The 12,400-nt window shown below is 37.5% G+C and overlaps 1 protein-coding gene across 9 annotated transcripts in view; it reads right to left on the bottom strand.

The window, feature by feature from the left end:
* EPB41 (erythrocyte membrane protein band 4.1) overlaps positions 1-12,400 on the bottom strand; it is a 199,173-nt gene that overhangs the window by 112,492 nt on the left and 74,281 nt on the right. For 7 of the 9 annotated variants that reach the window (XM_047085148.1, XM_047085141.1, XM_047085140.1 and 4 more), the window contains one exon: positions 1,952-2,429. In XM_047085148.1, coding sequence (XP_046941104.1) covers positions 1,952-2,429 — 478 coding nt within the window. Of the gene's footprint in view, positions 1-1,951; positions 2,430-6,153; positions 6,175-12,400 lie in introns of those variants that run through there. The other 2 variants (XM_047085143.1, XM_047085149.1) reach the window with 2 other exon arrangements.

Genomic DNA, 12,400 nt, shown 5'->3' on the forward strand with positions numbered 1-12,400 from the left:
TGGTGAATGTTATCCCCATTGCACAGAGGAGGAAACTGATTAAGCGAATGTGCCACTCGGCTATGATTTCTTAGACTGATTCTATAGCCTGCATTCTTAACTTACACTATATAGTAAATCTTCTTTTCAACCTTGTTGCACTAACAGCAAGTACGTAATTACAACTTTATCCTAAATTTTACTCTTAGCACTTTTAATATACAAGTAATATTTTTAGAAATACATATATATTTTTTAATGTTTATTTTATTTTTGAGAGAGAGACAGACAGAGCACGAGCGGGGGAGGGGCAGAGAGAGAAGGAGACACAGAATCCAAAGCAGGCTCCAGGCTCTGAGCTGTCAGCACAGAGCCTGACACGGGGCTCAAACTCACAGACCGCGAGATCATGACCTGAGCCAAAGTCGGACGCTCAACCGACTGAGCCACCCAGGCGCCCCTAGAAATACATATATTTTTTAAAAAATCTAATAAAATTGTTTATCCCAAACCTGAGTCCTATAATAAAAACATAGGATTTATACTTTTAACAATGCAAATAGTGCTCACATACTTCAGAAATAAAAGTAGTGGTTTTTTTGATGTTTATTCATTTTTGAGAGACAGAGTGCAAGATGGGGAGGGGCAGAGAGAGAGGGAGACACAGAATCCAAAGCCGGCTCCAGGCTCTGAGCTGTCAGCACAGAGCCCGACGAGGGGCTCAAACCCACGAACCGTGAGATCATAACCTGAGCTGAAGTCGGCCGCCCAACCGACTGAACCACCCAGGTGCCCCTAAAATAGCTTTTAATTTGTAGTTAGTAAGGCTAAAAGCAAATGGGATTCCTACACAATAGTTTGCATTATGGTACTAATACTTTCTAATATTTTTGGATACCAGACAAAAAAATAAACAAATTCACAACTCATGTTTAGTACATTCTATATATGTTCTTGTTAAATTTTAATGTGCATTGAATCACCTAGCAATCTTGTTAAAATACAGATTCTGATTCAGCAAGTCTGGAATGGAGTCTGAGACTGTGCATTTCTAACAAGCTCCCAGATGTTGCCAATGCTGCTGGTCCAATAGCCACTCTTTGAGTAGCAACGCGTAACTGTGACACAATTAAGTTCCCAAACTACTGTATATTACAAAGGTGATATAAACAGCTAGCCTTCCTTATCTATAACTTACACACTGGTAACATAATCTAGTTGGAGAAAACAATAAAAATAAGGCAGGCATGGCTCAAACCTAGCACATATCTCTGGATGGCTTGAATCTATTACATTGCTTTTTTGAGGGAGGATTTTCATAGAAGGACCATATTTGTAAATAAACTGTCCCATTCCTAATAATTCCAACAAAATGAACTCTAAACCACCTCACTTTTTCCCCCCTCTCATTAAAAAATCTTGGACTTGTTCTATTATTACAGCCAAATGATATATAGGCTAAATAAACTCATCTAATAAATACTTTTCTTTCATTTTGTTTTGACTTATAAAATGTAAATATAAAAGTACAGAGTATATCTTTTAAAAAGACAAGTTTTCAGGGGCGCCTGGGTGGCTCAGTCAGTTAAGCATCTGACTTCGGCCCAGGTCATGATCTCATGGTTCGTGAGTTCCGGGCCCCGCGTCAGGCTCTGTGCTGACAGCTCAGAGCCTGGAGCCTGCTTCAGATTCTGTGTCTCCCTCTCTCTCTGCCCCTCCCTAGCTCATGCTCGCTCTCTCTCTCTCGCTCTCTCTTTCAAAAATAAACTTCAAAAAAAATTTAAAAAGACAAGTTTCCATTGACTATAACAATTTCCTTACAACAGAAATTCCAAAGTTTCATGTTAAACTCATTACTATCAATGCCTAGGTCAACTGGTCAGTAAGAAATAAAACCAAATGTTTTTAAGTGAAAAACAAAGTATATAAATGATCTTCATTACACACCTCTCACACATTTGCACATCCTTACCTGTGTTTCTGCACTGCTTAATGAATGAAGATCCAAGGATGGGTCTGTTTTGAGTTCAGGTTCAGGAGCTGCAATTGGGGCCTTTAAAATGATCTCTTCATCAAGGCCGGTTCCAAATTCTATCTCCTTCTGACCTCCTTCACATTTCTCTTTAGCTGACTCTACTTCTTTGCCTTCTTCCTCAGACACCTGAGACTTAGGCCTTTTGAGAAACGAGGAGAACAGCCGTGATAAGCCCCTGTTTTCTGATGTCCGTTCCTTGTTCTTGGTTAAGTCTTCATGTGTAGGAGTATCTCCATTAGATGTTTTCAGCTTCTGTTCACACTGATTATCTCCTTCAGCTGCCTCTTGAGAAGGCTCCTCCAGCTGAGTTTCTTGTTGGCCGGAATTTGTGGCTCCCTCACCTTCTTCCTTCTGTTGTTGGTGCTGTGAATTTTCAGCCTCAGCCACTAAACTCTTCTCTGTTGTCATAATGTTGCTATTAAAAAGACAGAAAAGGGGAACTCTTATAATCAAAACAGATTACTGTAGGCAAAACCCTAAATCATGTCAAGTGTGCCAAAATTAATATATTTAGATATTTAATCACCCACAGACAGTACTCCAGTCCATTAAGCATGAGACTTTGCATTAAAGTACAAAAAAATACCTTACCTATACATCCTGAATAAATTATTAATGCTGTGACTTGCTAAATATGTGCACATGGAGAAATTACCTTGCCCCTGAGGCCACCTCAGAGAAATGCATATTTTTAATCCAATGCTCAGAACTGTATATAGCAAATATCATTTTATCCTTCCTAAAAAAGGATCTTATTTGTATACCATCAATCTAATAAAAGTGCAAAATTTACAGGAATTATCCTTTCCAAAATTCTCTACACCCCAATAAACGGTGAGATTAAAAAGTCCCCAACTCTTTATTGTTCTTTTTCTATGTATTTCTTATGCATTGACTTCTCTAATAAGAACAGCAAATGCTGAATTCTGATCAATTATTAGACTTGACAACAGCAATGACAAGTATATGATTAAAATAATCACCAAAAAAAATCCTTAAATTTTCATGTTACATTACTAAATTACAGCCTCTTACAAAAGTATCCTGCTGTAAGTTCTTTAAGATATTTTTTCTTCTGAAAAATATGATTCTGAATACTTAGTGTATAAGAGTAGACAGTGAAGCTATTACAATAGAGAAAAATAGAAAATAACAGAAAAATAAAGGAGCAAAATAGAGAAGACAGATTTAGAAAGCAAATGCTGAGAGCAAAGGAAAGAAGAAGGCAGGCTATAGACCTCACATATTTGAAACTTGTTGGTTTCTAGCCTCTTAATCTCAAAAATCCCAGTATTATTAGTCAGGTCTCATAACAATAGCCAAAAAACATCGTCACATCTCCTCTACTAAAGAATAACCAACATACAAGGGAACTTTTGTGACACCAGGAAATAAAGTTGACTATTGATGATCTTACATGTTGATTCACTACTAAGAAGTACTCAGGGGGGTCTGGGTGGCTCAGTCGGTTGAGCGACTGACTTCGGCTCAGGTCATGATCTCATGGTTTGTGAGTTCGAGCCCCGCATCAGGCTCTGTGCTGACAGCTCAGAGCCTGGAGACTGCTTCTGATGCTGTGTCTCCCTCTCTCTCTGCCCCTCCCCAACTCATGCTCTCTCTGTCTCAGAAATAAACATTAAAAAAAAAATTTTTTTGAAAGTACTCCATTTAAAAAGTGGCATTTACCATGTCTTCACATCTGCTTCACACTGTTTAAATGAAGTAATTTTATTTTAATGTTCACAATCCAAATTAATAAACTATATTTAGCTCATTCCCTCCTCAGGCCCTTTGCATTTGCAGTTCTTTCTACCTATGATGTATTTCTCCTGGCAATTATTTTAAGCATTAAAAATATTTTAAATGATAGAAAATTTACCAAAGCACATTTTCTACTCTCATTTACTAAGTCATAAAAGTTTACTTTGTGCTACTAAAATATGCAATTCAGTCTTATAAACTACTTAAAACATTTACTGACCAATATACATTCTTCATTTGTTACCTTTGAGTGAGGTACACTTGTACTTAAATAAAATAAATAAAATTGTCTTCAATTTCTCCTATTAGGAGTAGGCAATTGATTTTTCCAAAATTCTTTTTTTTTAATCTCTAAGTAATCAAATGACCAAAAAGAAAACCTGGACATCAAACTACTATTTATTCTAAAAGACTAATGATTTGATTTGAGAGCACCAGTTTATTTCATACTTCCTTTGCAAAAACAGAGGATGGGATGAGAACTTAGCATTATTTCCCATGAGTTTCATATATGACTTTATCATTCACCCTACTAAAAAGGTACCCAAACCACTGCTACATTAAAATTTTCCCATACAACAGACTATAGCAAGGTCTCTCATAAAGGTCTATTTTAAAAAATTACAAATCTTTTGTGAAAGTTTTAGCAGATGTGAAAATCACTTAAGCCCCACTTTTTTTTTTTTTAATTTTTTTTTTTTAATGTTTATTTATTTTGGGGACAGAGACACAGCATGAATGGGGGAGGGGCAGAGAGAGAGGGAGACACAGAATCGGAAGCAGGCTCCAGGCTCTGAGCCATCAGCCCAGAGCCTGACGCGGGGCTCGAACTCACGGACCACGAGATCGTGACCTGGCTGAAGTCGGACGCTTAACCGACTGCGCCACCCAGGCGCCCCAAGCCCCACTTCTAACAGTATTTTACCTACATCTTACTGTAAATAAAGAGTATGTATTTATTCCCATGTTTTATAATTTTTTTCATATAGTTTTAAAAATAGAAAATATTTTCTAAGGATATTTTTGTAATTGCTTTCACATGAAAGGGAGTCTTTAAGAAAGTAACTGAATGAGTAAAAGTACTCAATTGTTTAAAAAAAACACACAGATGGTAACAATCCATATGCTATATATGTACTTGTTAAATTTTAATGTGCACTGAATCACCTAGAAATCTTGTTAAAATACAGATTCTGATTCAGCAAGTCTGGAATGGAGCCTGAGATTCTGCATTTCTAACAAGCTCCCAGATGTTGCCAATGCTGCTGGCCCAATGGCCACTCTTTGAGTAGCAAGGCATTAAAAAAAAGACTATTACTTTTGGAACATACTCAAAATGCCTAAGAAATAAAGATGGCAAAAAGCTACATTTAGAAAGTAGAACAGTGAAAAATACTTGACACAATAAATGCTCAACAAATGCTCGCTGAAATAACGAATGAAGCAAAGAATGCAACATATTGTTAAATGTAGAAGCTGAACGATTAACGTTTTTCAGAATTCTTTTTGTTACTTAATCAAAAGTTAATTGAAAATTTTATCCATAGAGCTATGGTAATTCCAAATTGTCCAAGTAGTCATACTCGGCAAGTCATACTTGCCCAAAATCAGTGCTCTTGGTATCTCCACTGGTATGATCTCTTTGATACATTTAGGAATGAATGATCAAGACATATGTATAAAGTGATTCAACAGCTCTATACATTATGCTGTGTTCACCACAAGTGTAGCTACCATCTGTCCCAATACATCGCTATTATGGCATCATTGACTATATCCCTTATGCTATATCTTTTAATCCCGTGCCTTACTTTATTCCATAACTGGAAGCCTGTATCTCCTAGTCCCCTTCACCCATTTTACCCAACCCTCTACCCTCCTCCCCCAGCAACCATTAGTTTGTTCTCTGTATTTAGAGATCTGATTCTGTCTTTGTTTATTCATTTGTTGTTGTTTTTGTTATTGTTTTAGATTCCACTTACGAGTGAAATAATATATTTGCCTTTCTCAGTCTTATTTCACATAGCATAATACCCTCCAAGTCCATCCATGTTGTCTCAAATGGCATGATCTCATCTTTTTTATGGCTATGTAATATTCCATCACACACGCGCATGCACGCGCGCACACACACACACACACACACACACATTAACCACATCTTCTTTATCTATTTCTCTATTGATAGACACTTAAGTCACTTCCATATCATGGCTATTATATATAATGCTGCATTAAACATAGGGGTGCATGTATCTTTTCAAATTAGTGTTTTTATTTCCTTTGGATAAACAATCACGGAATTATTATTATATAAATTCTGTGTCAACTGTACTCACATTTAAAAAAAATTAGCCACCAAGACACTATCAACTCACCTTGTTTTAACTACCTGCATGGCACTTATTGTCTAAAATTACCTTGCTTATTTGCTTTCCTTTTTTCCTTTTTTTTTTTTTTTTGAATTGTCTGCCCTCCCCAACAGAATGTACAACACATATGAGGGCAGTGTCTCTGTCTTATTTAGCAGAAACTCACAAGTATGCCAAAATGTCTGATAAATAGAAAGTGCTCAATAAATACCTTTAAATAAAAAAAGATATATGAATAAAGAATTAGAGAATAACATCTATCAGTGCAAAACAGATACATCTGCCATATAATTGGACATATTGTAAAAAGCAATGTAAGTAAAGAACAGGTAAGAGCCCAATATAAGGAAAAGGCATACAAGCAGAAGGGCAAAAGAATTCTATTGGACATACTAAAACCAACTTCAGGTAATATCATACATTAAATGCAGGAAAACAACCAGGAAATCAGATAATGCAGTTAGTATTCAGCAGAGATGTTATAATTCAGCGCATGCAAGGAAAAATAAAAATAAATTAAGGATAGTTTTCATGCATGTTCTTTCCAGCCATGCATACATGAGTAGCAACACTATTAGTAAGAGCCACAAAACCATAGGGGATTGGGAATAGGAAGAGAATATTAAATGAAAACAATAAACCAGGCAAGAATCTCCAGTTAGCTGAGGCTGATCAGGATTAAACAAAAACTAAACAGCAGAAAGAAAACATCCTATGGACCATTTACTAAAAGCTCAAATAAGCTCATCCTTACAAATCTGTTATACATGCAGCCAAGTTCTTCAGGTTACAAATGATAAGATGGGTAACCAGAGGAAAAGATACAAAGAAATCAAGCAGCAAAGACAGGATAAATGCTCTACAAACAGGCCCTTCCTGTTTGTAGTAAATGATACTCCTTTCATGCTTGATACAAGACCCAAAAGGAGGTATCTATTTACTTAATGTCAGAAAGAGGTCTTTCGATTAAAAAAAAAAACAAACAAAAAACCAGCAATGAAGACAAAGCAGTGAGTTCCCATTCCATCTCAAACTTAATCCTCCAAACCCTTGGAATTATACCCCATCTGGTATAAAACAAGATACACTTGTTTTAACAGGGTGCATCTGTTGACTTCGGGCAAATCAGATTTTTAAATAACTGATACTGAGCAGATTTGCAAGGGCTGGACAATATCTTTCACCTTTTCTGTATCTCTTTCTAACATTAGTATAGTCCATACTCCATTAATGTTTCCTAGGTGGAAAACTTAGTAAAAACACTACAGTTTGGCACCACTCAGAAAATTCCTTATGATCACCATTTATGGATGAAGTATAATGATTTAGGTATTGGTAACACTCTTCAAATTAGCTCTGTGTACTAATCTATCAAGTTTTTCTGAGTGCTAGTCATGTGTAAGGTTTAGGCTTAGCAACTGAAAGGGACCCAAAAAGAATAATACACAGTTCTTAGGGAGACAAGACATACAGGTATCCCCCACTTTTTGAAAGTTTGAGTGATGCCACTTTGCTTTCAAGAAAAACATACATTAGCACAGATCTTCCTCCACTTATGATCCAGTTATGTCCTGATAAAACCACAGTAAATTGAAAATATTGTAAGTTGTGAGTACATTTAATACACCTAACTCACAGAACATCAGAGCTTAGCCTCGCCTACCTTAAACATAATTTACATTAGTCTACAGTTAGGCAACATCATCTAACAAAGTCTACTGAATTATAAAGTGTTGGGTAATGCATGTAATTTATTGAATACTGTACCGACAGTGAAAAACTGGTTGCGGTATGGTTGTAAGTGTATTGGTTGTTTACCCTCATAATTGCGTGGCTGTGAGCTCTGGCTCACTGCTGCTCTCACCACTGCTACCGCCCAGCATCACAAGAGAGTATGATATTGCATATCACTATCCCAGGAAAATATCAAAATTCAAAACTCAAAGCATAGTTTCTCGTGAATGTGTAATAGCTTTTGTACTAATGTAAAATCAGAAAATTGCAAGCTAAGCCATCATAAATTGGGAACCATCTATGCCTGTTTTTACTAACTGAAAGAAATCTGAAGAGGATTTGAACTTTTCCAAAAAAAGAAAAAGAAAAGAGCATTCAGCATTTGTTCTGCAGCAAGCCATTATAGAGACAGAGTACACCCTGAGCAGCGACAGGGTAGCACCACCAAGCTCCTTCCCGGAACTACACTCAGCATCTCAGCATCAAGCCACCATAGCTTTGAACGGTGTCTATGAGTATCTTTGCTTTATCTAGACTTACTTTGTGCATCTATTAGCAAGATGTCTCCAAAGGTATCAGAAAAGCTTTAAGAGAGGTTATTTTTTTGGATCCGGGAACGCCCCCAAATTTTTCCATATAATTGAATGGGTAATTGCTTCTTTGCATTTGGCTTTCCATTTTGGCTTACAAAAGGTTTCATAGGAATACTCTACTTTCAGAAAGCAGGGGCATCCAGTATATATAAATAACTAAAACACCAGGTACTACCTGGTGCTTAATCAGACAAAGCCTCAAGAGTGGAACCAATTAAGCATTAGAGAAGTATAAAGTAAGAACTTTCAATTAGAGTGATCACAAAAAGCCATATGGAAAAGGTGTTTTTTTTTAATTTTTTTTTCCACGTTTATTTATTTTTGGGACAGAGAGAGACAGAGCATGAACAGGGGAGGGGCAGAGAGAGAGGGAGACACAGAATCGGAAACAGGCTCCAGGCTCTGAGCCATCAGCCCAGAGCCCGACGCGGGGCTCGAACTCACGGACCGTGAGATCGTGACCTGGCTGAAGTCGGACGCTTAACCGACTGCGCCACCCAGGCGCCCCGGAAAAGGTGGTTTTTAAGTTACAGTTTGAAGAGTGAGTATAAGATGTTAAAAGAAATTTGAAGTGCAAAGGGCAAATGGAAATACAGACAAGAGAACAGACATTACTAAGAATATTGTAGCTATTCAGGAACTAGTAAGTGGTCCATACTTGTTAGAAAAGGGCTACAAAAGGGAAGTAGAAGGAAGTAAGGTTAGAATAGAGTTACCACTGAAAATTAATTCTAACTAAAATAATAATAGTAGATACCGTTTACTGAGTATCTACTAAATACCACCGATTATTCTACTTTACCATGTTCTCTTACAACTACTCTATAAGGCAGGTGTTTTCGTTTCCCAGATAAACAAACAGGTTCTAGGAGGTTTAAAAATTTGCCTCAGATCACAGACCTAAACCATGCTTTATTGAAACAGGGTTGTGATTCTATTGTAAATTCCCAGAATAGTATCTTTCTAAAACTTGGTCCATCACATGCTTCTACCTCACTGTTCTCTGCCAAATAAGCCCCTGTTAAGAATTTACAGACAAGCTATTCAATCTGGCCAAGACCACCTCCATTCCCACCAGTTTCAAATCCCCTGCTCATGTACATACTTCTTCCATACGGTGTAAGGAAACAGACAAGCAAAGAAGACAGATTATGAAAGGACTTGACTAACATGCTTAATAGTTCAGACTTTATCCCGAAGGCAGTGGAGAACCACTGAAGGTTTTTAAGCAGGGAAGTAGGTAAACAAAGTAGAGGCAGGAGAGGCTAGAGGCAGAGAGAAACTCAACAAACGATTGGGTAAATTCAGGTTATCAGTGAAAAAAATTCACAATAGGGATCCCTAGGGAAGCTGAAACCAATACGGGAGGGAGAAACTTGAAAAGCCTTGCAACCAAAGCTTAAGAACTACCGTCCTCCTTAGTTTCTCGAGCTTATTTCATTAGCATGCTTCTCATTAACCCAGGCAGTTTCGTGTCTGAGTCTGAGGTCTTTTTATAATACACCTTCCTTGACCCACTGATAAATGGCTTAATAAAAGAACTATAGCAATAGAACCAAAACAGAAGAGAGAGGTGGCTATCTCATGAGCGTCTCAATACAACACATCCAAAATTAAACTCTTGATTCTTTCTTTTTCCTATCCCAGCAAACAGCTCAGTCCTACCATTCCGTAGCTCAAACCAGAAACTTAAGCTCCAGCCTTGTCTCAGTCTTCTCCATTTCCCTTCCTAATCAAATCCATCTGTTGGTCCTACAGAGTCTATATTTAGAATTGATCCATTTTTCTCGTTCTATACGGCCTCCATGTTTGTGCAAGCCTCCTTCATTTCACCTGAACTATAGCTCCTTGAATGATCTCAACAACCTCGCTTTGTTCCACTTTCCTCTTGGCCTCTATATTCTAATCACACTAGCCAAGTGCTTTCCTCACTTAAGACATTCGTCGTGCATGCCATTTCCTTAGGCTGGAATACACCCTACCTCCTGCAAAAAGTCTGGTGTCTTCTTATACTTCAAGTTTCAGCTTGAATAATCCCTCCTCCAAACAAGCTTCCTTGATTGTCCTAATATTTACAAAGTCTCCCCCATAAGTCCCTTCTCTAGTTCTCTATCCCAGAGCCTACTTATTTCCTTCACAGCACTTCTCTCAATGTATAAGAACATACTGGACATTTACTGTTTAATATCTGTCCTCCCCACTACACCACTTCCAACTACACTGTAATACCCATGACAGAAGGGCTGTTTTCCCTTCCACAGTATACCTAGTACCTAACACAGAACTTGTGTGCCAGGTTTAGCACAGAACACAGTAGGTACTCAGCATTTGTTCAGTAAATGAATATAAAAAAGGATAAATGAATAACTTAGGCTTAACCATATATTATACATATACAAGATGGAGGTTAGCCAATTTGACAACAGTTCATAAGAAAAGGATATTAAGGAGCACCTGGGTGGCTCATTCAGTTATGCGTTCAGCTCTTGATTTCAGCCTCAGGTCAGGATCTCACAGTTTCGTGGGCTCAAGCCCCAAGTCGCATTCTGTGCTAGTGGTGTGGAGCCTGCTTGGGATTCTCCCTCTCTCTCTGCCCCTCCCCAGCTTGGGCACTCGTGCATGCTTGCTCTCTCTCTCTTTCTCTCTCAAAATAAATTTTTAAAAAATTTTTAAAAAGAAAAATAACGGGGAAAAAACAGAAAAATAAAGGAGAAAAGGCCCTTTAGCTTCTCTAATCAGACAACAGAATTCAGGGGCATTCTTTTAGATGGAAAGAAAAAATGTTCAAATATTGAAGTTTCAAAAAATATGCAGAAAATAGTTTCCCAATAAAAGCAATCCCTCAAAACCACAGGAAAGTGTCTTTCCTTGATAACTCAATTTAAGTACACCAATTAGCACTTCTAGAAAAATAGGATAACCACCTATGGGGTTTTCAGATAAAAATGGTAATTTAAAATACACAAAAAATTCCTTCATGATTCTCCATCCTCCCAAAATTATTTTGACCTTAAACTACTCCTAGACTTTTTTTTTTTAATTTTTTTTAACGTTTATTTCCTTTTGAGAGAGACAGAGAGAGGGACAGAGCATGAGCAGGGAAGGGGCAGAGAGAGGGAGACACAGAATCCGAAGCAGGCTCCAGGCTGTCCACACAGAGCCCAACGTGAGGTTCGAACCCACAAACCGTGAGGTCACAACCTGAGCCAAAGTCGAATGCTCAACCAACTGAGCCACCCAAGTGCCCCAAACTACTCCTAGACTTTTAAAGAATACTTGCCATAATGAGCGAATCAGAAATGTCACTCAGCATGAACATGCTGTTTTCAACAACTTGATTTTTAATTTAAGACATTTCTGGGTGACTAACACCATTGAATCAACTCATTCAAAGATATTTTCAAATAAACAAACTTACTCACCTCCTTCTAAGAAGACCAAAAAATAAAAATTAAAAAAATGCTCTTCACTTCTCTATAGAATTCAAGCTTGCACTAAGACAATGTCTGGACATATTCTAAAATTATACCACCTAGGCTCTCCCAAAAGGACACACTAACCCCCATGAATACTAGGCATCACTGAAGAATTGGTGAAACCAAAAAAATTCGTTTTCCAAAGAATTGAGTTTTACTCCTTTTGGGTGTCAAAATGTGTCAGGTTAGCCGTTCGGAATGGAAATCTTTTATAGAATGGATATGCTTCCTGTTTCATCTAAATAACCTGCAGAACATAATTAAACTTTTACTGATTTAGTTATCATCATGAACCTCAATTACTATGTAGTGCCAATGTCCTCAAGGGCTATTAAGGTCTATGGGGATGGTGAGCTCTGCCACAGGAATACATGAGCATTGGGTTTTTTATTTTTTGTATCTGCCTTTAATAGTTTTCCTATTTGTTTATTTGCAGAAATTAACTCAGAT

This window comes from Lynx rufus, unplaced genomic scaffold (assembly GCF_022079265.1).
Source record: "Lynx rufus isolate CCGP_SWC_20201006 ecotype Redwood Valley unplaced genomic scaffold, mLynRuf1.p SCAF_2, whole genome shotgun sequence".
Taxonomy (NCBI): Eukaryota; Metazoa; Chordata; class Mammalia; order Carnivora; family Felidae; genus Lynx; species Lynx rufus.